Genomic DNA, 26,087 nt, shown 5'->3' on the forward strand with positions numbered 1-26,087 from the left:
TTAAAATAAACATTTTTCATTCGTGATTGTAAATTTTTGTGTACAACAATTGATATATCGATCTGCTTCTACATTTTCGTTTGATACATTTGTGTACATTCGCTTTTGTATAACATGCAAGTCAAATAGATATAATACCAAAAATATTAAAAGAGTATGGGTATATGAGCTAAGTGGGCTACTTCATGTGTATGTATACATAAGCATCTACATATGCCTATGTGGATACACGCATGCACTTTGAATATACTTGTGTGACAGGAGAACTTATCCACATGAGTACACATCTGCTAAAATTAGACGAAATTCCTTCTTTTGGAAAAGGTGAAAGATCTCGTTTGCGTCAATGGAATATAGCTATTTCACATATAGAAGATGTGGATAATGATGACTCACATGAAAAGAATAACGTGTGTAATTCAGACACGAATGCAAGTGATGAGACTAGTGCAAGCGAAGAAGATTGGAAGATCATTCAAATTAAAATTAAGAGAGACGTTGAAAACCGGATACTAGATGAAGCCAAAAAACGAGCCTTCAATTTTGATAAATACAGAAAAAAAAGAAAATTTCTCAATTTTGAAAAAATCTTTAAAAAAAAAAAGAAAAGAACATGAAAATTGAAGAAGATGATTACTGAATTATTATTAGGAATTTCATTTTTTTATAGTAAACGCATCAAAGAAAAAAATGGGGAACTTCAATGCCTTCATAATGGTATCATTTTACCAACAAACTGCTTGAGTTAAATGTCGGAAAATTGGAGACTGAAGAATGAATTGGAAATAGTGGAAGCTCCAAATGGAGCAACCAAAAGGGGCATCCAAACGGACAATCAGACGGGACAGCCAGAGAGAGAGAGAGAGAGAGAGAGAGAGAGAGAGAGAACAATTTTTTAAATCATTCATCGTCAATTATGTTTCTGTGTTAACAATGAGGACCTGTTTATTTCCCCCTTAATGTGGTCATTTTGGATATAATAAAAAAAGAAATATATTATAAATTTATAAACTAAAACAAAAGAAATATCACAACTTACGCAGGGCAGTAAAATCTTCAATGGAAAGAGGTAACTAAAATGGACATTTCATTAGTCAGTGTGTTATATGTAGGTGCATATATATATATTTACTCCTATATGTATGCGCGAAAACACATTTTCAACAAGATAATAAAACATGTAATCACATTATGAGATAATTTCTTTTCTTTTTTCACACACATTTACATTTTGGACAAATTTTTACTTTCCCCATCCCTGTCTCTTATCACCCTCAAATGAACAATACATGTTAATATGTGACCAAATGTAGGCACATTTTTTTTTTTTTTTTTTGTGAAAAAGACAAGATATTAGATAATCACGCTTTATGACAACATACAACTGTTGGTGTATATACAAAAAAAAAAAAATAAAAAAAAAAAAAAAGATTAAAAGATTATAAGGTGCATCCTATTATTTTAAAATATGATTTTAATTTTTTTTTAACTCTATTTTTATGCTTTGTTATTTTATTTTATTATTATTTTTTTTTTTTTTTTTTTGACACTATTAATATATTTGCATTATTTGTGAATCGCCTTGATTAACATATTTTGTTATTTTTACATATTACCCACGTTGAACTGCATTAAGCCAATGTAATTTTCCGTTATGTATTTTCGATACAATATTATCGCATCCATTTTTACACTTACATTTGCAACTGACCTAATAAACTTATTTAAAAACTTAAAAAAGGAAAAAAATGAAGACAAGCCATTTTGGTATACTTTTTATCTTGGTCCTGTTAGTCATTTGTCAGGCGTCCAATGGAATGAATGAGGACGGAGAAAAAGCTGCAAATGTGGAAAGTGTGAAAATTGGAGAAAAAGCTACAAATGTAGAAGCCGGATTAAAAAATACAAATAGAGAAGGCGTAGAAAAAGCTGCAAATGGAGAAGTAGCTGAAAATGCTGCAAATGGAGAAGGAGCTGAAAAAGTTGCAAATGTAGAGGGTGGAGAAAATGCCAATGTGAAAAATGAACTGGGTGCTGTAACAATAGAAATTCTGCCAGCTGATGATAATAACGATGATATCGAGTTAACTAGTTATTTATTAGATGAGCTAATGAGTGCCAGTGATAATAATAGTCATTTGTAAACACATCAACAGATGTTGGGAACAAAAAATTTGCACCTGGAGTAAAACAAGAAATTAAATTCATAAAATATAATTCAGGGATAATCGCTCTTACGAAGTATGGCCAATGTGGATCAAAAAAAAAAAGAAAAAAAGAAAAAAAAAAAAAAAAGTGTGTAAAATGATGTTAAAAATGTAAACATTGTGTTATAAAGTGGAAAGCCTATTCGAAGAAGTAGACTTAGAACAAGCATTGTAATTGTTCTTCTTATAATTATGAACACCTTTGGAATATGCAAAACTATTACATGATTGTCTCAATATATGTCCTTGCATACGTGAGTGCATATGCGAAAATTATATCCTGCAATGTTTTTGTAGATATCATCATTATACATTTTAAAAAAATATATAGTGATTTTTTTCTCCTTTTTTTCATTATTCCAAAACGTGCATATGTTTTACAAAATATTTATTTAAATGTTTTTTTGGAGCAAAACAACCTTTAACTTCTTGTCGACATTTAAGGAAAATAAAAACTGTGTTTCATTACATGGAAAGATGAAAAGAGCCCGAATTCTCATTTAAAAAAAACAAAAAAAAAAAAAAAAAACACATGTATACATATGCATACTTAAAGCACTTGTAACATCATGACATCATGCATATATATATATATATATATATATATATATATATATATCTTAACAAATATGCTGATGTATTTTCCATTTCCTCGTTACGGGTGTATATATCTAAATTTTGCTTTATCAAGATATTTCCATATTATCCGCATGTTTACGTGTATACATTTTTTTCTATTCTACATTATGTTGTGCCACTTAAACGCAATAGTGTATTTTGTGACTTTTTTTTTTTTTTTTAATTTTGTAAAAGCATATCCTGGTGCAATGTTGCCCCATGTGTTTATATGTAGCGTCTTAACTACTTTTTTTTCCTTTTTTTTTTTTTTTTTTTTCTTGTCCTTTCTGTGTTTTATAATTTTGTTGAAGAATTGTGCTAAAGATTTATTCATTATATGCTTAAAATTGTTTTTCCATCATTTATGCACATCCCTCAACATTTCCTTTTGTACCTCATTTTAACGAAACAGGTGTTTTTTCATTTGTCAAATTTTTCAGTATAACATTTACATGGAAATACAAACCTCATGACGTGGGCTCATTTTTTAGCTACATATGATTGCTTGCAAACATTTCTTAACTTTTTTGTGGACCAACGAAGAACGAAAAAATAGAAGGAACACACACATTTTACTTGTTTTACATGTTTTATGCTTTCTACATTTTTTACACGTTTTAGTTGCTTTACATGTTTTGCATTTTTTTTTTTTTTTTTTTTTTTTTCTTATCACCAATACGACGTTTTTTACCTTGCCTGTTCAGAAAATTACGCACAAGTTTAACATTATTGGGTTGTTACTTAAATTGGAAAAAAAAAAAAAAAATAGAGAACGTGAAAGAGAAATACGTAGAATGATAAACTTTATACCCCCACTATTTGTGAAGCCTATACTATACATTGGTTTAGTTGTCGTTTTAAAAAATGTTTTCTACATCCTCTACGGGCTATTAAATTATGTAAGTTACCTTTGTGTTTGTTACCTTTATGAACAAGTCAGAACATTTTTCACTGCATTTTTTTTTTTTTTTTTTTATTGTTGCCATATGGGTCAATGTATATGTGTGTATGTCTAGGGAGCACGACACCACTGGGTCAGCTTTTTAGCTGGGATGTGCCTTCTTAGGTGCACAAAAAAATACATATATGTATATACACAAACAATACATATACATTCCGGAGAGAGGTATCTCTCGATTGTCACTCTCTTCTCCCTACTTCTCATAGATCAAGTGCAAAATATTTGCCAAAAAACTGAGAAGCTTTGGAGATACAGTTATTATTACTGGATGTACGGATGGAATTGGGAAAAGTTTGGCATATTCACTAATCAACGAAAATGTGAATTTATTGCTCATTAGCAGAAATGAGGATGCACTAAAAAACATGAAAAATGATTTACTTGAAAGAAATAAGGATTATAAGGGGCATATCGACTATGTAACATTTGATTATAATGAAAATAATTTCTCTTCTTATAAAACAATACAAGACAAGGTTGAAAATTTGGATGTTGGAATTTTAATTAACAATGTTGGGGTTTCTTATCCACACCCTTTGGTAAGTGCCGTGTAAGATATAGGATAAAGTGCAAAATTTTGCATGAACGGGAACAAGTGCATACATGTATATTACTCTTTATGTATATTGCCCTTCATGCGTACAAGTATGTACGCAAAACACGCCCAAAATGATTTTTTTTTTTTTTTTTTGCGTTTCCACGCATCACTTTAGTATTTCCATGAAATGGACATTCAGCTGATAGAACAGTTAGTGAACGTAAATTTATTATCATCCTATTACATGACAAAATTGGTGCTTCCGGGTAATTTATCCTATGGCGTTTTATTTCTCCTTTTTACGTTCCACGTGAATGTGTGTATGTTTGTATGTGTGTACGTATTTATGCATGTACATGTACTTATATATTTTTGTTTTTATTTTTATTTTTTTCCTGTCCACCCTAAGGAATGATGAGAAAAAAGGAAGGATTAATTTTATACACGTCTAGCGGTGCAGCCACACTACAGTCTGCCCCTCTGTACACAATTTATGCATCAGTTAAGGAAGCCATCTGCTCATTTGCCAATTCATTAAGTGTATGTATTTGAAATGTTATAAAAACGAATGGGATAATTTAACATGTGTGCGTAGATTTTCTTACAACGCTTTGGTTTCACGCCTTCCTAACACTTCTGTACACCTGCCATCATGTCGTGTTTTTTTATTTTTTTTATTTTTTTTTCCTTTTTTGCTAAATGACAGGCCGAACTGAAGGAACATAACATACAGGTGCAGTGTCACGTACCTCTATTCATTGTAACGAAGTTGTCAAAGGTAAGAAAATCAAGTTTGTTTGTACCAACAGCAGATGTATACGCAGAAAGTGCCATTAAAAAAATGAAGGAAGGGAATATTATTCCCTGTAATGTTATAACTTCACCGTATTTATTTCATAAAATACAAATATATTTATATAAAACAATTCCTAAATTTCTCTTTGACACGATGTCAATGATAACTCTTAAGTCCGTCAGGCAACGGGCATTAAAAAAAAAAATAAGAAAAGAAAATTAATTTTATACTACGTAAAAGTGTTATCACTTTTTTTTTTTTTTTTTTAATTATATATTACTATTATTTTTTTTTTTTTTCGCTGTATGAATTCCCTTCACCCCTTTTGCTTTTTCTGTATGCAATATATGTTATTATATTAACATGTAAACTGTCTAATTGTTGTAATAATATGGTAGATACTACACAATCGCTCACGATTCTTTTGGATACCAGTATCACGTTGCGTCTACTAGTTCTAGATAGTTAAAATGGGTGAAATGTAACATGCACGTCTTTTAGCTTCTGTGTCACGGAAGCGTATGCAAAAGGAATAAAACAGTAAAGCACATAACAAATGGCTCTTAATGTGTGCAGCGTAATGTTTTGGTACACGCCAAATATAAAACTACAAAAATGGACAAGACGTTTTTTTTTGCCGTGATATATATTTGGAGGGGGGTCATTTTGAGTCCAGCAAGAAAGGTACGGAACAATCAAAGGGAGAGAGAAGGAATAAGGAAAACAAAAAAAAAATCCTCATGATTTGCGTCAACTTTGGCTTTTTTCCCTTTACAGGAGGAAAATTGTAACGAACTAATCTTCTCAATTCGAATTTGTGATTTTTTCATTTAAGTGAATAATTCTTCATTAGTTTCGTACAATAAGCTACGGGGGTGTGGGTGTGGGGGGCCGATAATATTTACACACCTCTATATATGTACAGCATACTTATTATCATGTCCTGGCTCATGGTGATTTGTATGCATTTTTTCAATATTGTTGTAAACACTTTGAAACTTCACTGAGTGTACCAGGGGTATATTTATGTGCATATATGCTTGGCTAGTTCTCCGTGCCTTGCTGTTTCTATTTTGCTATCTCACTATTTTGCTATCTCACTATTTTGCTCTCTCACTATTTTGCTCTCTCACTATTTTGCTATCTCACTATTTTGCTATCTCACTATTTTGCTCTCTCACTATTTTGCTATCTCACTATTTTGCTCTCTCACTATTTTGCTATCTCACTATTTTGCTATCTCACTATTTTGCTATCTCACTATTTTGCTATCTCACTATTTTGCTATCTCACTATTTTGCTCTCTCACTATTTTGCTATCTCACTATTTTGCTATCTCACTATTTTGCTATCTCACTATTTTGCTATCTCACTAATTTGCTATCTCAATATTTTGCTACCTCACTATTTTACTATTTCCTTCCTTTTTTTTTTTTTTTTTTTTTTAGCGTGTCACGTAAGGAAAACTTATAAAATTATGTACATGTATTTACTTCTTCACATATGTACCTTTGCGAATGATTGTGGAGATCTCGCATTTTGCAGATTGCAACACGAGCGCTTAGCACAGGTTATTAGCACTGCAATCCAGGGACAATTCATAAGGTGTGGCACTTTTGCAAATTGGCTATTTACCTGTGTGTTTATGTGTATTCATGCGTGTTCATATGTGTTTATGTGTGTTCATGCGTGTTCATATGTGTTTATGTCTGTTCATGGGTCCATGCCTCCGCGTAATCATATATTTCCACTCTGAGCTTTGTCATTATTTATATACGCATTTCATTTATTACAGAAAACATATGTATTTACTTTTTTTACTCATTACTACATATGGATACGAATTGGTCATTATAATATTATTATGTATAGTAAAAAAAAAAGTGCCAATTGAAGCACCACTTCAAATGTTTGAATGGGAACCAAATTCTTTTATGAGTGTTGAGATAGTTACGTGTTACCTAAGAGTATTCAAATGTTTTCAAAAAAAAAAAAAAAAAAAAAATAATTCTGAAGGGTTTAGAATTCTTTTTTATTTTTAAAAAGATTTTGCAACTTTTTTCCTTTGGGTATAAATGTGATATATTTTGTTTCAGCTCCTTTGGGATATATATATATATTCGACTATTCGTTAAGGGGGGAGGGGGAGAGAGAGTCTTTCAAATTGATTGCATAACATTGGTTATGAGTTTAGGTTGGGCTCTGTTTTCGTTAATATTTGTCCAGAGGGTCACAGCATCGCAGTGTCTTAGTGTGGCAGTATCGTAACATCGTAACATCGTAACATCGTAACATCGTAACATCGTAACATCGTAACATCTGAACATATGAACATATGAACATATGAATATTTAAACATCTCAAACACCTCAACCATTTGAACATCTCAAGATTGCATGGTCGCAAATTTCGAGGTACGTTTTCCCTTTGTCGTGCTTTTGATTTGCTGCAACTTTTGCATCTCACCTGGGGGTAGCGAAGGATGTATATAAGGGAGAGAAAAGGTTACAGATAGATAAAAGATATAGTTTAAAAAAAAAAAAAAAAAAAAAATGAAAATGCGTAGGAACTGTGCTCTTGTTGTTATACTTTTGGTAGTACTACTTTCACAATTTGGGATAGACAAGGTATGGTCAAACAACAATGCTAGAAATAATAATAATAATAGGAATTCGAAAAATGCAAAAGGAAAAGGAGGAATGGAAAGTGGGAAGAATGATATGAACAAAAATAATGGTGGAAATAATAATAAATCATCAGTTCCAAAAGGAGGGAAAAAGAAAGTTCAAGGAAGTGGTAGTAGTGGGAAGGGCCAGGAAAAGGAAAAAAACAGAAATGACAATAATAACAATTTTGATAAAGGCTCTAAGAAGACAGTGGATAATGAAGACGAATATAACTTTATGGATGAATTGAACAAATTTGAGAAAATGTTTCATGAAAATGATTTCGAAAATGAAGAAAACGAATATGAGAATTATGGTAAAGGTGGAGGAAGCGCAGGAGGAAGAAAAATTGATGAGGGAAATAACAATTTTTATGACGACTTTGACGAATTTGATAATAGTCGGGGTTATAATGATATGAAACCAAATGCTAATGATTACCAATATTTTGATAATGAAGAGACACTTGATAGTGATGATGATTTGACAAATATATGGAATAAGAATATGCAGAATTTCGAACCATCTACTTTATTAACATTCGAAATACAAGGAAATTCTGAAGAATACCTTTTTGAAGAAATAACTAGCTTTAACACATATTTTAGAGGAGTTTTTTATTCAAACAATGAATCAGATGATAATAAAATTCAGTTTTTTATCAGAGACCCGGATGGAACCATAATATATAAGAAGGAGGCTAGTGAAGGGATATTTTATTTTTACACAGAAAAAAATGGAATATACACAATTACACTAAAAAATAGCAAATGGGTAGGGAAAAAACTTACAACAGTTGCTTTGGGTATAGGAGAAAGTCCATCATTAAAATCGGAACATATAAAAGACTTTACGAATTTTATTGATAAAATTGTTTCTGAAACAAAAAAATTAAAAAACGAAATCAAATATTTATCATCAAAGCATATGTCACATATAGAGAAAATGAAAAAAATAACCAATAAAGCTTTTCTCTATTGCTTCATCAAATTGTTCGTGCTTATATTTTTGTCTTTGTTTACCATATATTACATTAAGAATTTGGTATCCAACAAGCGTGTGCTGTAGCCTTTAAGGAGTTTGTTCTGAGGCCATACACAGTTGTTTTGTGTGGAATGTATGCAAAAAAGCTGCACAAAAGTTATGAACACGGAAGGGAAACGTACGCTAAAAAAAAAAAAAACGTCAGTGATACAGAGTTGCTAATGGGATGGAGAAGCAGGTGGAGAAGCAGGTGGAGAAGCAGGTGGAGAAGCAGGTGGAGAAGCAGGTGGAGAAGCAGGTGGAGAAGCAGGTGGAGAAGCAGGTGGAGAAGCAGGTGGAGAAGCAGGTGGAGAAGCAGGTGGAGAAGCAGGTGGAGAAGCAGGTGGAGAAGCAGAAGGAGAAGCAGAAGGAGAGACAAATGACCTTTACCCGAAGATCTAAATTAAACGAGGAAAACGAAAGGGGCGGGGGGGAGATTAGGGAAATTTGCATAGATGGATAAATAAATTGGAAATAATTTGTAGAGAGGGTTTTACTTATTTATTTTTATTGTTATGTGTGTTTACATAGGTATATGAACATGTGAACATTTGTATTATTTTTATTTATTTTATTTTATTTTTTTTAAGTGATTAAAATTTAGCTCCATTGAAGCTGCTGAAAGGAAAGAGAAGAAATGATGTGTCACATGTGCACACGTGAATATATGACTCATATTTTTTTTCACACGTGAATCTTTGACTTATGCGTTTACACACGTGCATATATGCATATGCACATAATTATACACGGATGTTACTCCCTCGTACTTGCATTTTGTTTACTTTTTCTCAATTTTGAAATAGTCATTGCGCTGTTGTAAAAAAAAAAAAAATTTTTTTTAAGAACACAAATAGGTGAAAATAATAATATAAAAATTATATAACCATACAAAATGAGAAAAAAAGCCGTGTAAAAATTATATTTCAATTTTCGATATATTCCACTTCTCTAACATGCCATGTGTGTGTGTTGTGACATGTTTATTTTTTTTATTAAGACAATTTTAAGCGACTTCAAAGCCTGACTCAACTTGTTCAGGTATTTTGTACAGAAAAGCTTTTTATTACCCGAAGCGCGACATTGTAAAAAAAATAAAATAAAATAAACAAAAAAACAAGGCATTTAAATTGTCACCTAAATTGTCAACTAAATTGTCACTTAAACTGTCATTTCGACGTTTTGGTATTGTCCACAATATATGGTAAGGCCTTTTTTTTTTTTTTCTTTTTTTTTTTTTTTCTTCTTCTCCTGCTTTTTCCACCTCTTTTTGGTTCTCGGGAAAAGCACTCCACATGGAAGAAGTGTTCATAAACGATTAATTTCGTTTGAAGGATGAATTTTTTTGGTGTGCATAAATTTGACAAAAAAAAGGAAGAAACAAAAGGTCGATTGGGTTTACACGGGGGTTCTCATATGAGTACATATATGTGCATGTGCATGTGTATATATAAAGATCTCAGGTTGGCAGCGCGGGAAACAAAAATTGCAGGATGGGACAATACCTCAAGCAGGGAAGAAAAATTGGGAACAAATAAAAATAAAATAATAACACAAGCAAGCAGAAAAACAGAAAGACAGAAAAAAAAAAAAAAAAAAAAAAAAAAAAAAAAAAAAAAAAAAAAAAAAAAAAAAAAAAAAAAAAAAAAAAAAAAAAAAAAAAAAAAAAAAAAAAAAAAAAAAAAAGAAAAAAAATTGGGAAAAAAAAAAAAAAAAAAAAAAAAAAAAAAAAAAAAAAAAAAAAAAAAAAAAAAAAAAAAAAAAAAAAAAAAAAAAAAAAAAAAAAAACAACCAATCAGCTAAACGACTGAACTACTGAACGACTAAATTAACGCACACATACCAAAAAACGGAGCTAAAAAATGCACATTTATTCTTAAATACAAACACAAGCGCAAATACAAACACAAATACAAACACAAATACAAACACAAATACAAACACAAATACAAACACAAATACAAACACAAGCACAAACACAAGCACAAATACAAACACAAATACAAACACAAATACAAACACAAATACAAACACAAATACAAGCACAAATACAAACACAAGCACAAATACAAACACAAGCACAAATACAAACACAAATTGGAATTTCCCGCTATGTTCAAGATACAAATGTGCGAGTCTGATTTTTTCCTTCCCCTTAATGTATGTATATACCTTACAATTTTTGTTCAATTTCCTCGAACCAATGTGCTTTACAGAACAAGCAACATAGGGAAAGAGAGAAGCGCATGGGGGTCTTCTCAATTCGACAAATCACCATTTTTATAATATCTCATCAACCGGTTCTCTCCTTTTATCACACCAAGCTTATTTCTCCCCACTTGTTGCTTTGTCTCATCTGGGAGCGATAAAAAGGAGTGCATTCTTGCATACAACACGTGGCAGAGAAAGTAAATAACATCTTTTGCTACATCATTTTGCATGTGAGTCAATGTAAAGTGATTTGTTTTTACATTAAATATTCCCTTGGTCATACAAAAGTTACACAAACTGACAGGTTGTTGTAAGGGAGGGTTGGTGTTATTTGAAATATTTTTCGCATTTTTGTGATAAAAGGGGCTATTTTTAGTAATTCGTACTAACTCTTTGTATCTCATAACCTCACTTCTTGGAATTATTCTGATGCAAAACATATTATCATCGTCCTCATCATCTTTTGCAAGCCCTTTCTGTTGCTTCATTTGTAAATCCTTTTTTTGCTCCTCATCATTTAAGGATTTTTCACTGTGATGGGATTGTTCATGGCAAGATTTTTCAGCATCAACCCTGGCAATTCGCTTTTTCTGCACGTTGAATATATTCTTGATTTCTCCCTCCTTTAAGGTAGTACTTTCAAATATGATACTTTTTAAGGTATCACTAATGTTCCTTCTAGATATGTAAACCGTTTTTACATTAACTCTCGTTACGACATTGCATGGGTTGATTAGGAATGTATTGTCTCTCATATTCAGTTCCTTAGTCCCATGTGCTTTCCCTTCCCCATTGTGCTCATATTCTTCTACCAATTTGTTTACCTCAACATGGTTCTTAGTTGGATTCTCAATAGATGGTTGGATATTTCTCCCCTTCGTGATTATGTTATCACGGTTATTTATTTCTTGTTCTAGCAAAAGACCAATATAATTATTTTTCGCATTGTAAATGAAATTACTGCATTTTTCTTTTAATTTTTGTTTTTTATAATCCCACAATTTCACCCTCCTCATGTTGTTGCCTATGATGTTGTTGCCTATGATGTTGTTGCCTATGATGTTGTTGCCTATGATGTTATTTCCTATGATGTTATTTCCTATGATGTTATCTTTCCCGATGTTGTATCGATTCTCTTCTGCCCAGTCCCTCGTATCATTAGTATGTGACCCTTTTATGTTCTTATTTAACTCTGAAATGGTATGATTTCTTTTCCTAATTTTCTCATTAGTTGCCTTTGGCAAACGGTTCAAATATGTCCCTTTGTTCACGCCCCTTGCACAGTCATCTGTCGAATGTTCTTTCACTATCATGTCATCAAAGTTGGACACTTCACTGGGGACCATGGTTCCTTCTGAGGTGCTTCGACTAATGCATTGACTTGGCATACGATTTTGCTCTCGATTTGTGTTTGTATCACTCTGGGCTTCTAATTCGATGTAATCCTGCGAGTTGTGTTTTTTTTTGCCAGTTTCCAATTTTTTCTCATTTTTTTCAATCCTCCAATTTTTTTCATTTTTTTCAATCTTCCAATTTTTCTCATTTTTTTCCATCTTCCAATTTTTCCCACTTTTCACATTCTTCCTTTTAACCATCCTCTTGGAAATAAAAAGGATGTCTAGTGCCTTGACATGAATAACCGTCCTTATGTCTCTCCTACACAAAAAGTTTTCGTCCCAAAATTTATTTCTGTCAATACAAATTTTTATAAATTTTACAAATACCAGTTTTCCTTCTATTAACACTAAGGCGAATTCGTTCTCTGTTAGGGTTTTATCACACTGTTCCTTCTTATTTGTTTGGATTATTTTTCTACTCCTACAGTCACTATGTCTGGCAATTTCATTATTCCCCGTAAGCTCATCCCTGTTTTGCTTATTCTGTTTTGATTCTTTTTGGATGGAACTTCTTTCATCATGCTTGTCCTTTTCACTATTATCACAATTGTTGCTTTGGAGATGCATGTCACTGATGATTCTTCTATGTAATGGCGAATTTTCTAGCTGCGAACAAATGGGCAGGATATATATTTCTCCTTTTGTCCTTTCAAACAATGCTTGAATACAACATTTTAAATTTTGCAAGATGTATTTGAAAATTTTTTTCATTTTTTTACAATTGGGATACAAATTATTTGATTTTTGTAAATTTTCGAGCTTCCTTTTAGTTTTTTTCATTTGAATTTTCAGGTCGTTATAATTTTCCTTTTTCAATTTTTTTCTGTGTTCATTCAATGTGTTATTTTTGTCAATGATGATGGGCTTCTCATTTATATTATTCATTATTGGCGATGATATTTTTGAAAAAAAAATTCCCTCCTTTTGACAAACCGATTTTTTTTCATTTTCAATTTCTTTTTTTGGATTTACCTTTATTGTGATCCACTGTTTGTTTTGGAACGATTCGTAATTCTTCTCGATTCTCTTTTGTGCATCATCTGGGTGCTTTTCATTTTTTTGTGTTCTTTTTTTACCCCTTCTCTTATGGCACCCCTGGATGCATTTCTTAAAACAAATAAACAAATGCAAGTGGTGCAGATAATAGTTAATAAAAAAGCTAGCTCGTTTCAACTCATAAAGATATATCAACCACGTTGCACTACTTACTTTTCCAGCTAAATTTATATTCTGTTCATATTTCTTTTCTATCATTTGTATGTGTTTTCTTATCGGAATTATGCTTCCTATATTTCCTACCTTTTGTATGGAGTCACCAATATACCCATTTTTTAAAATCACATTGTCTGAAGTATATTGGTTTTTTTCATTGTGATTAAAATGAAGAGTATTTTTATTCGATGATATGGTGCATCTATGTTTCATTGATATAGGGTTCATTTCATTTTTATATGTTAGAAGGTGATTTTCACATGTTTTATTATAATTTCTACACATTCCCTTATGCAACATCATATCGAATTGGGAAATGTCATTTGGAATTTCTAAACTGTTCATAACTTCTTTAGAATTAATAACATTAGATTTCACTAATTCGAAATGGGACATGTTAGTTGAAAAATGTGAACCTTGAACTACATTGGCAAAAAGCATATTCGTAGTAGATGTCTGCATATTGTTGCTGATGTGGCATTCTGTTCTTCTCATTGGTGGGCTTTCACTAATAGATTGACGATCTCCTTTTCGATATTGACTCTGATTGAATCCTTGATACACATTAGATATGCCAACTATAGATTCTTGTAATAGTTCCATGTTGTAATTTCGATTATATGGAAAATGTTGATCATGATAAAGAGTACTACTATCAGCACATATGCTTCTCACTTGGGACATTCCACCCTTCATGTTATCATCCTGATGTACTGGAGGAATGTACTCAGAGGATGTTTTCAAATCCTCTGCTCTCATCTTAACACCCTCCTTTTGGCAAAATGGGTTTGTCATATTTGATGCCATTTGCATACTATTTGTGTCAACATTACTAATGCTACTGTTTGTTGTAATGGAACAAGTGTTAACAATCTTTTCATCTTTTTTAATGTCTTCCCCTAGGGTAATAGAGCTCGTTTTTATGGCATTTCCAACTGATGTATTGCTCTTCTCCTTCGCATGGAAATCCTCGTCAAGTTGTTCATTATTACTAGGATGGCTAGAACCACATGTGCTTCTATTCTTTGCAGTTTCATTCGTTTCATTAGTTTCATTCGTCTCACTCGCTTCATCCGTTTCACTCGATTCATTCTTTTCACTCGTCTCATTCGTCTCACTCGTTTCATTCGTCTCACTCGCTTCATTATTACTCATTTCTTCATGCTTCTTTTCTAATGTGTAACAAAATAAAGCTGCTTCTCCCTGAGTTGGCACGGTGCATGAACTTGTGTTTTTTTTTTTTTTTTTTTTTTTCTCAAAGTCAAATTTGAGATTTATTTTTTCATTTCTTTCATCCTTTCGATGGACTGGGTCTCTCTTCCAGACATGCGTAAAATCTGTGATTAGAAAATTTCCATTTTTCACTTTTTTAGGACTATCAATAATTTTAGTGTTTTCATCTGGCATCAAACATTTTTTCGTTTTTAAACACGTGATGTCATTATGTGGCTCGTGATTTTGTTCAGATTTTTCTTCATATAAATGTGTACCTTTTGTATTTATATATTCTATATTTTTTATCTGTTTTTTTTGTCGGGTATAATTTTCATTAATCCTTTTGAATGATTTTAAATCTGCTGCAGGTGCATTTAAGTCAACATCAACGTTTGTGTATAAGTAATTCCTCCCATTTGTGATGGTTTGATTAATAAATGACTCGTAATTAAAACTGTATATAGGATCATACACTGTGAGAAGTTCATCCCAAACTCCACCATGACATACGGATGATAAAAGTTTTTTATTAACTACATCTATATTTTTGAGATGACATTTTTCTTCATCTATGATATTTATCGTTTTCGATAATTTTTTTCTAGAATTTAGTTCATTAAATAGAATCATAAGTGAATAAAAAAGAGGTGACACAGATATGAGATATTTTTCGACAAGGTCTTTGTGATTTTCATCATTTATGCACCTTTTATCTATTATGTGATTTACCCCAATTTTTCCATTGTGTCCATTTTTGCTACAATTTTTCGGATCCATGATGCATTCTGAATGTGCGAAATTTTTGTTCATCTCATCACTCAGTGTGAGATGGTACATGTTCCTTTTCGCACACCTGGGACACTCAAACTTGGACAGCCTTTTCCTATTCCTATGCAGCACTTTTAGAAGGTTTCTATTTCGCACTCGTGCTCGTTCTCGCTTCTCCAACTTCTCCCGATTGTGTTTTTTTTTTTTTTTTTTTTTTTTTTTTGTGACTTGCATAAGGGAACAATCCGAGGACTCCGTACAGTACAAGGAAAAGACCTGCACACGTTCAGGTAACTCTTCACTAGAGTTTCCCGTAATTTGCTTATTCGATTCAACATAGTGATGACAGCATGATTTGTCTATTGATTCATCATAACTATTTGGTGAAAATATTTTTTCTATCAGGTGACATAAGGACATTCTTGAAAATTCGCTGATTGTTTGGTTCCCATGTTCATGTTTTGTTTCGCTCATTTGGCTTGTTAACCTTTCGCACGAATCTCGACCCTCGTCTTCCTTTTTCTGATCCCTCTTTATCTTTTCTTCTTGAGACAAATTGCAAAAGCTTCCACTAGAATTCCTATAATATCTTAACAAATTCGGATTTGTCATGTTGATGGAATTTGATACAGCAGAACTGGGAGTGTCTGTATCTGTTTCCAAGTCCATGTTGATATCCATCTCGTCTCCCTTGCATTTACATCTATCATAGATGTGACACTTGTTCCTTTCAGTGTTTTGGTTTCTTTTACTTGAAAGATATTTTTCCTCTCCCTGGCTCCTGCTGTCGTTATGTATAACAGATACAGTTGTTTTCTGAGATGTGCAAAGAGAATATTTTTCTGAAATATCATTCATATTGTCACAACAGTTGTGATGTACGTGATTAATAATTTTAGAAGCACCTGACCCATTGGTAGATCCCTCCTTAGGATTGGTAAGTGAGGTTCCATTTATTAAACTTTTTTCAAAAGTGCAATCTGATGAAATCATCACAGTGTTTGAGCACTTTTTACATTGCGTTTTGAGTGGTGATCCATGGCCACCCATTTTATTAGTGAAATTTTTTTCACTAGATAATGTTTTGTCAAGCGAATTTTGTTTAATGGATGTAGCATTTTCAAGTGAATAATTTTTAAGGGAGGCAGTATTTTCAGATGAATCATTTTTAATGGATGCAATATTTTCAAATGAACCATTTTTAATGGATGCAATATTTTCAAATGAACCATTTTTAATGGATGTAATATTTTCAAATGAATCATTTTTAATGGATAAAGATTCTGGAATATCTAGTTGATCTTCTTTTTTCATTTGTTCCTTAATCATGATATTCCCAACCAGCTCATTGGTGATATTTTCTGAAACTTCATTCAGATTTTTTACGTAATTTGAATTGACATACTTGGGGCGTCTTCCTGTATTTTCATTACACGAATTTGTATATTCGTTATTTACAAAATGGTAATTTTTTATCTTTTCTGTTTTTGTGCTGGATTTAAATTCATCTGTATGATTAAACTTCATGCAATTATTCTTCCCTTTTGGACGTGAATTCTCTCCCTTTCTGGAATAATCATCGTTAGCAGCATCAACAGCAGCAGCAGCATCGCCATACTGTTCCCTTATGGTACAATTTTTTTTTAAAATATACGGATAAGTAAGTTCACTAGATGCACATCTACTCTTAGAACGATATGATAGACATTCTTGAGAACGATTTGGAGACATTTGTACGACATTTGTGCATTGATGATCAACTGAGTTTGGATCACAGAACATGTTGTCTATCTCATGTGTGTTGAGGGATATGTGCGATGTGTTATTCTCCTTATGCTGAAGGTGTTTTTCCTTATTCTCATCCTTTACATTGTCATTTTTTCGAATTGAGGAATATGGTATAGTGTCACAACTGGTTCTGTTTTCAATGTGGAATTTACAATAACGAACAGATAACATCATCCATAAGATAGTGGGCAATCCTCCCTGTTTCATTGATGGTAAAGTTCTTACTTTCAATAGTAGTTTAAGTATCTTCATTACATTTTTTAGATTCGGGTAATATTTCAAAAGAGTTAAAAAAAATTCTGTGTGCTTCAAAGAATTGTTTGTGTTCACAGATACATCACAAACTATGTTATTTTTTCTTAGTGTCAATATAGGTACTCTTGCAGAATCTACTAGCTGTAATTCTACATCATCAAAAAAAGATAATTCACTTGCGTCAAGAGAAGTAGTATTTGCAACGTTGCACTTATCATTTGTGGTGTAGTCATCACAACAGTCTTCATTTATTTTCTCTTTCTTATAAAATGAACAATTATCGCTCCTGTTTGTAGTGTTCGTCGGGTTTGCAGTGTTCCTCTGGTGTGTCATGCTCGTCTGGTTTGTCATGCTCGTCTGGTTTGTCAAGCTCGTCGTGTTTTTTTTTTTTTTTTTTTTTTTTTTTTCTTTCATTTCATTGATATAGTTGTATATATTCCGCAGAACATACTTTGGGTTGTACATACTGGTCTGAATTACTATATCCAAATCGCTCGTTTTAGAATCCACTCCGTATGCACTAGAACCCACTATGTATATTTCAATATCTGAATTAAACAGGTGTTTTATCAGCTTATACAATATAATGAAAATATTTCGTTTCGTTAATTTTATATCCTTTGATGGTTTTACCTTTTTGAGAAAATTTACTAACATATCTTCCGTTTTGTTCAAAATTTGAAAAATGTCTTCTTCACGCTCCTTCAGCAGATTGCCCGTATTGGTTCTTTCTTCATGTACACTATGGAGGGCTTCTCCCCCTGCAGCATCTGCTGCATCTGCTTCATCTGTTACATCTGCTACATCTGCTACATCTGCTACATCTGCTTCATCTGCTTCATCGATTTGTTCGCCTTTAATAGTGATACATCTGTGATTCCTAAAATTAAAAGCTGAATGATGGGTCCTACTCCTTTTATCATGAACATTTAACAACATTCCTCTTCTAGTGTTTCTTCCAGAGATGTGGCATGAATTAGTAATGCGTTTTTCATAGGAGTTTATGCTTATGCAACTTTGACTTCTTGGTTTTCGTGTGGCCATACAGTTTCTTGCATTTTCGTCGTTTTGTCTAATCTGCACACTTTTCAGAATTTTCTCACTTTTCTTACTTCTCTGTTTTTCTTGGTTTTTTTTTTTTTTTTTTTTTTTTCCTTCCATTTTTTTATTCTGCTGCACTTTACAAGGTTGTGAAAACGGACACTCAGATTCGAAATCCAAATAATTACAAACTTCATGATAGTCATTCAGTGCACCCGGTTTATTTTTTTTTACATCTTGAACTTCCTTTGCATTATTTTTTGTTGGGGTATTATTCTTTGGATTACTACTTTTCGATTTAGGTACTAAGCAAATGGACGTATCCATAGTGGTAGTAGCATCATCTAATATGTTCCCCTCTTCTGTGTTTCTCAATTTATCACTTTCATTATTGCATTTTTTTAATTTGTTGTACCTTTTCAACATTTCGTTAAAATTAGTACATTCATCCACTTTATTCGTTTTTATAAAATCTGATTTTTCTTTCTTGTTATTTTTCTGAATTCCTTCTATTGCAATTCCCTTTTTAATTTCTTTTTTAAGATTATTATGTATGTTATTTTCAGCTTTCGTTCCTACTTCTTTGAAATTATTGCAATTATTGTTCAAGTTATTTTTATTTCTATTCCATTGCTTACAGGGCATGATGTCAGAATCGTTCCTCAATTGGTTCTTATGATGTGTTGTTACATCTGTTTTTACATCTTTACTGATTTGTTCAGAACTTAGAAGTATTCGCTCCTGATATCGCATGAATTCTTCATCTTTGGATGTACTACATTTTGATGCTTTTTTTTTAACCTTTCGATAATTACTATTCAACAGTTTGGTAACATTTTCATATTCATTTGAAATTGCTGTGAAAATATCATTCGTGTTATGATCATCATGAAGATAACTTGCATGTTTGTTTCTGTACATGTCTTTTTTCATGAAGTAATTTTCCTTAATTAAGTTTTTAAAATCAGCACAATTGCTAATGGTGGGAAAATCTCTTAACATATTTCCACTTGAGAAGGTTGTACTATGCAGATAATCGTAGAAAAAAGCACTGGGAGAAATAGGGTAGGTGAAGGGAAAATTATTCTTGGCATTGTTACATTCATAGGGATACAGGATATTAAATTTGTCCGTTTCATTTGTGAAATATAAGTTTCCGCTACCATTCGGTATGCAATTTTTTGGTTCATTTTGTTCATTCTGTTTATGCTGTTCATTTTGTTCATTCTGTTTATGCTGTTCATTTTGTTCATTCTGTTTATGCTGTTCATTTTGTTCATTCTGTTCATTCTGTTCATACTGTTCATACTGTTCATACTGTTTATACGGATCACCCTGCTCATCTTTGAAATTTTTTTTTTTTTTTTTGATATGCAATTTGGAATACATGCCACACTTGGGCACATGGAAGAAATTCATTTTCCCTCTGTTCATACGTACGTTTAGTTGAAAATCAGTTTTGTCACTGTAGATAAATTGGTTCATCCTTTGTGCATTTAGAGATGAGTAACTATTTCCTGATATGTGATTATTCCACGTAAAGTTTTGTTTCACAGGGTAGTAGTCGCTTTCATTCATCATGGTATTATGATGATGATGGGGACGTTTATTGAAATGTTTAAACATACTTTTGTTAGTTCTTCCAAAAGGAAATTTTTTCATTCTGTACAATGGGGTGATGACTGTATGATTACTACTGTGTGAAGAAACATCGATTGTGTTCTTCATTCTGTTATTATCACTTTCTATATAATTTATTCCTTTGTATAGGAACGAGTCATACTTTATTGGTTGCCATGTTGGACTCCATATTCCATTCGTATGGTTGTCTTTCCATTCCATATTGTTCATATAATAATGTTCATCGTGTAGTACGTAATTTTTATCATATTCCATGTAAGAATTATGAATTGAATTGCATGTTCCATAATAAACATCTTGACAATCAGAAATACAAGCACTATTATTACTTTCATCATTATACAAACTATGGGCATAATATCCTAATCCATCTCCTCCTTGTTCCATTTCTTTTGTTTCTTCCATTGTTAATTCTTTCATTTCATTTTCATTCATTCCTATGGAATTATGTAAATTAGTGTAATTCCATTCGGTTCCATTAATTGGTAAATTTTTCATTTTGTGATGTTTCACATAGGATGGATTATTATCGTAGCTAAATTTTTGGTTATAATAGATGTTACTTATTTTGTCTCTACCTAACCATGTTTTTTTTTCTGAAAAAAATTTGTTTTGAGAGTTCCTAAGGTTCAACATATTGAATCGACTTCCAGAATTTGAATTTTTTGTGTAATTTGCAAATCTTGATTCCATATCATTTACGTGTGCATCCTTGTTGTGTGTTACACTTTCCTTTTTTATTTCCCTGTTTTTTTCAGCGTAATTGAAATTGGAATCATTTCTATACTTCCAATCTGTGTATTTTACATTGTATCCATTCTTCTGGATTTTCTGTGCAACAGATTTGGCAATTCTCGAATTTTCACGATACTCTTTCTGTGAGAAGTTTCCATGGTTTGAGAAGTTGCCATGGTTTAAGAAGTTTCCATGGTTTGAGAAGTTTCCATGGTTTGAGAAGTTTCCATGGTTTGAGAAGTTGTCATTGTTTGAGAAGTTGCCATTGTTTGAGAAGTTGCCATTGTTTGAGAAGTTCACATGGTTTGAGGAGTTCACATGGATAAGCTCGTTTATTCCTATTTCTCCGCTTAATTTGCTTATCCCCTTTGCACGACATGTTTCGCTAGCTAAGTTTAGCTGATTCTGTGGAGAAATATAACTCATGTAATTCATTTGGTTCATTAAGTTGAGATAATTCATATAATTCATGTAATTCACATAACTCATATACTCCCTGTACACAAACTTATTCATGTTGTCCATGGTTATATCTTCTGAATCGACTCTGTGCAGGTGGTTGTAGTAGCTCTGATTGGGGCTGTAAGGGAGATTTCGGTTCTCATCTGCGTTCCTATAGAACCCACGATCCATAGGAATATAGCTTTCCTCAAAATAATTTCCAAATGCAGGATGAACAGCAGGAAAGTGGGAATCTATATCATTAACACTGTTATGCTCTTCATGTGCAATGGATTTTTTTGAATTAATATTATTTTTGTTTATACATTTGTATTTTTTTGAATAATCCACATCTGGCAAATCAGGTGAGGCGCAAAACCCATGGATAAAAGCAGTCTCTCCTTCATTTTCAACATTTGCATAATTATTGTTCACATTACAGAAGGAATTATTTACTGCTGTATTGTTGTTCCTCATTTGATCATTTATATCGATTTTCGTGAGTTGTTCATAACTTTTCTTTCTTTGTCTTCTCGATTTTTTTCTTTTCCCTTGGTCGTTTAGAGGGATCGATGGTTGGTTATTCTGCGACTGATTGATGATCCATTTGTTCTTGGATAATTGGTTGATGTTAAACTGATTCGTGATAGAATGATTTCTGTTGGGTTCGCCCTGGTGAGATTTGTCATCCCCCGAGTTAGATGCATCTGTTCGGCTAGTGGCAATTGGACCTACGATTCCCTCATCCTGATCATTGATATCTTTATGACATATGGATCCGATTGAACCTTTTTCGGTTCCATTTTTGAATCCTTTTTTTGGTTTCTCTTTCGAGCTATGTTTTGTTTCATCACCATGGTTCATATCATGGATTTCAATTACGATGGTAGAAGATTCATTTTCTTTGTTTGCATCTAAAAGGGAAGCCTCATTCAACGGGATTAAATATTCTTCCCTCGGTGGCATCTTTCTTTTACTTTGTTCATTTGGATTGGCGTGCTGTACAGTAGATGTAACCCCATCGTGTTTATCTGTACACTCTTCGTTGTGACTTGGATGACGAATATAATCGAGATTGCAACCAGGCTCACAATCTTTACTGCAATTTTGATTGCTTTTTTTTTTTTCTTCTTTTTTTTTTTTTTTTTTTTTTTTTGTTGCTACTGTTGTGGATGCGTCTGCTTCTGCTTCTGCTGTTCCGTTTATGCTGGTGAAATTCTGCGCATTGCTGAATTCGCTTGAGCCAGCGCAAAGTGGAATCTCTAACCTGATTGCTGATTGATTTTTTTCTTTGTAATGGTGCTTTTCTAAAGAGTTATTTACATCTTCCACCATATCGATTATGGCAGATGTATTTTCGAGAAAATTCGCACGCAATTTGTGTCTCCTCCTTTGATCGCTAGGTGTGTTATTCGCACTTTTATTACAACTACTTTTCTTCACGTTCACTTGTTTTACATAAGCTCCTTCGTTCATTGTTCCCTGCATATTTGAAGTTGAAGAATTGATAAATTCATTTCTACTTGTGGAATCATCTGTGCATCTAAAAAAGGTATAATTTTGATCCCATTTTTTTGTTACCTTTTTGGTAAAATCGTTTGAAATGGTTTTTACTTCTTGTGAATCCAAAATTATATCCTTCATCTCATTAAATATCTTTTTATTTTTTCTATTTAAGCTGAGTTCATAATTCAGGTAAGAAGACAAAGTGATAGATGAGGAATGTGCTCTAGGTGTGTCTCTTAAATGGTGGTCACATGTCTGAGTGTTTCTATTTTGTATTGATACAAGTACATCATGATTCGATTTTGTATTTTCAAATTTCTCTTTTTTATTTAAATGTTCACAAATAAATTCCGTATTATTATCTTGATTTGTCATCACATCCGAATTCTGCACATTTATTTTTCGTGAATTTTTTTCATTTTTAACATATGAAAAGGGTACTTTTTTTTTATCATATTTTTTACCTAATTGCCTCTCCTTGTGCTTATTCAAATGGATGTAATTTGTTTCATCTTTTAATTTTGTTTTATCTGTCCTATGTGTATTATCAATTAATTGATTGTTCAAATTTGAGTCAACAGGAATAGATGATTTATCATAGCTTCTAACCAATTGTGTATTTTCTTTTTTATGCAAATGGTACCTTTTATGAATGGTATAATTATTAATACCTGTTTCACTGGATGAGTGAAGAGATGGTGATTCTACCATTTCAGCTTCTCCATTGTCATTTTTAGAAGTGATCGTGCTTATTACACAGATGTTATCGTTGGTGTCATCTTTAAAACTGGGGATGACATCAGTTAGTAATTGATGGGAATGTACGACATGTTGCTTATTCTCCTTTCCCCTTTGTACTCCGTTTTTTAAGTCAATGTTGTATTTTTCTTTTGATTCCAAAGAAGTGTTTACTTCTTGGGTATGACTATGTTTTGTGTAAGTGTTTGTGGTAGGTTCTTCCGCTGCATCTACCACGGTAGTGTTCTCTTGGCTTTTCCCCACTTGGCTTTTTCCGAATTGATTAGCCATGTTTTCTTCGTCATTCCTGCCATCTATTTTTTTTTTTTTTTTTTTCTTCCTCTTCTTCTTCTTTAGGAAATCTTTTATATCTAAAAGAATCGGTAACTTGTGAATTATTTTTTGCTCCATGCTTTTTTGCTTGATTTTAGCTAGCTGCGGAAGAACCCACGATTGAGGTTTCGAGATGGAATCATCTTTACAATTATTGGTGACGGTATCGTTTTTGTCATTTTTCTGATTTTCATCAGTTTTTTTTTCTTCACAGGATGGGTAGTCGTAGATGTGTTGATCGGAGTGATAAATGGGGTCTATTTTATTTGAAAATGTTTTATTTTTTCCTCTTTTAAAATTGTAACTAGTTTCGCACATAACATTTGATTGATATAAATTATTGTTTGTACATTCTTCATTGTGTATAGATAACTTCTTAGGATGAAATGTGCAGTTAGATGACGATTTTTTCCTTTGATTATGTTCATATTTGAAAGTAGTAAAAGGATGGGATAATAAAGTCATTTCTCCTTGTTTTGTCAATTCTTCCTCATTTTGCTTCTTACTTAGAGATATTCCTTTTCTGAATTCAAGATTACTAAATCTGTTGAAGTAATTTAAATTGTAAATGATTTTATTAACTTGGTTCATCTTCTTTTTATATATGCTTAGTTTTCTTTTACGTTCATCATTTGGATTTTCCCTCCCTTGATGATTGTCACTGTTGTTTTTGTTATATTGTACACCATCGCTTTCATCATTTGTTTCTTTTTCTTTTTCTTCTTCTTCTTCTTCTCCTTCTTCTTTTTGGGAATCCTCTTGTACTGTATGTCTAACATCGTCATGTTGACTTTCAGCTATGGATGGAATGATTCTGAATTTTCCTCCTTTTACTTTCTTTTTAGTAATAATTTTTCCTATCAATTTATCACATTGGGGAACGTAAACTTTGCTGTCATGAACATAGCCTTTCACATTTTGCATTTCTTCTGTTGATTGAGTTGACATGTCTACTTTTTGTTCTTGTGTGCCTTTTGCTTTTTCACACTCCTTTGGTTTCTTTCTCTTCCTATGATTATCTATAATCCCTTTTTCATTTCTTCCATTTGTTATGTCTTCCGTTGTGTTTTCATCCATAGGAGAAACGTCTGACATATGTTCATCTATTTCTTTATGATTGGGAGTAACTGCAAAATTATGTTTTATATGTCTTCTGAAAACACATTTGTGTGTGTGTTGGTGGATGTGAGCTTGTTCATGGATGTATACATGTATGTCTTGTGATATTTCTTTTGGATTTGCTTCATCGGATCCTGTGTTGATCTCACTGTTGTTGCCACAGTTTCTATGAACAGCGATATTCGCAGGGTTAATAGAATGTAATCCACGTTTAAAGTTACTCATAATTAATTTAAAATCTGAATACTATCTCAATCGAATGGTTAAAGCTGTTGTTTTGGAAATATCCGTTTATGGATGTGGTGATTTTGTTTGGGCTTCGACTTGTCATTTTTTTTTTTTTTTTTTTTTTTTTCCCCCTCCTCTTATTGTTTTTTGCGTCACTGAAGTGAAGGAGAAAAATATGTATTCAATGTTTATCGTCTCTGTGAAAATGAAAACATGTGCAAAAAATGTGTTCATCATTCAGTAGAAATGGATATTTGATGTGTTGCATACTTTTGAATATTTCGATTGATTATTATATTTTTTATTTGCAATGTTGAGCATTTTTTTCGTGTTTTGTTAGCTGTTTCCTCGATTTTTCATCTTTTCGCGTTTGTCATCTTTTTCTTCCTTTTCTACCGTTTCTACCGTTTCTACCGTTTCTGCCGTTTCTACCGTTTCTCCGTTTCTGCCTGTTCTGCCTGTTCTGCCTGTTCTGGTTCTTTTTTATCAAAATGGCATAAAAATGAACCCTCTGCAAAACTTTAGAATTCAATTTGTTTTTCCCTTTTTTTCATTTACACTTTCCATAAAAATATGGAATGCAAATTTGTTTACATCCTTTTGCGAACATGTGAAAAATATGTTTACATCAAATTTTCATTTGGAGGACA

General features: G+C 32.2%; 5 protein-coding genes across 5 annotated transcripts; 4 read left to right on the forward strand and 1 right to left on the reverse strand.

The window, feature by feature from the left end:
- Positions 1 to 233: 233 nt before the first annotated feature.
- On the forward strand, positions 234 to 617 carry PGO_052430 (hypothetical protein, conserved; the record flags this gene model as incomplete). Its single annotated transcript, XM_028686621.1, has 1 exon — positions 234 to 617. The coding sequence occupies one exon, from the start codon at positions 234 to 236 to the stop codon at positions 615 to 617; it is 384 nt and encodes a 127-aa protein (XP_028542422.1).
- A 1,131-nt stretch (positions 618 to 1,748) lies between these two features.
- Positions 1,749 to 2,144, forward strand: PGO_052440 (conserved Plasmodium protein, unknown function; the record flags this gene model as incomplete). Its single annotated transcript, XM_028686622.1, has 2 exons — positions 1,749 to 1,847; positions 1,998 to 2,144. The coding sequence occupies 2 exons, from the start codon at positions 1,749 to 1,751 to the stop codon at positions 2,142 to 2,144; spliced, it is 246 nt and encodes an 81-aa protein (XP_028542423.1).
- Positions 2,145 to 3,619: 1,475 nt separating this feature from the next.
- PGO_052450 (steroid dehydrogenase) lies at positions 3,620 to 5,342 on the forward strand (the record flags this gene model as incomplete). The annotated part of the gene is made up of 5 exons (XM_028686623.1): positions 3,620 to 3,724; positions 3,993 to 4,325; positions 4,500 to 4,590; positions 4,734 to 4,864; positions 5,031 to 5,342. The coding sequence occupies 5 exons, from the start codon at positions 3,620 to 3,622 to the stop codon at positions 5,340 to 5,342; spliced, it is 972 nt and encodes a 323-aa protein (XP_028542424.1).
- Positions 5,343 to 7,678: 2,336 nt separating this feature from the next.
- PGO_052460 (hypothetical protein, conserved) lies at positions 7,679 to 8,854 on the forward strand (the record flags this gene model as incomplete). Its single annotated transcript, XM_028686624.1, has 1 exon — positions 7,679 to 8,854. The coding sequence occupies one exon, from the start codon at positions 7,679 to 7,681 to the stop codon at positions 8,852 to 8,854; it is 1,176 nt and encodes a 391-aa protein (XP_028542425.1).
- A 2,213-nt stretch (positions 8,855 to 11,067) lies between these two features.
- On the reverse strand, positions 11,068 to 25,434 carry PGO_052470 (erythrocyte membrane-associated antigen; the record flags this gene model as incomplete). Its single annotated transcript, XM_028686625.1, has 1 exon — positions 11,068 to 25,434. One exon carries the CDS (start codon positions 25,432 to 25,434, stop codon positions 11,068 to 11,070), a length of 14,367 nt encoding a protein of 4,788 aa, XP_028542426.1.
- Between the last annotated feature and the right edge of the window lie 653 nt (positions 25,435 to 26,087).

This window comes from Plasmodium gonderi, assembly GCF_002157705.1.
Source record: "Plasmodium gonderi DNA, contig: Chr05, whole genome shotgun sequence".
In the NCBI taxonomy this organism is placed as follows: domain Eukaryota; phylum Apicomplexa; class Aconoidasida; order Haemosporida; family Plasmodiidae; genus Plasmodium; species Plasmodium gonderi.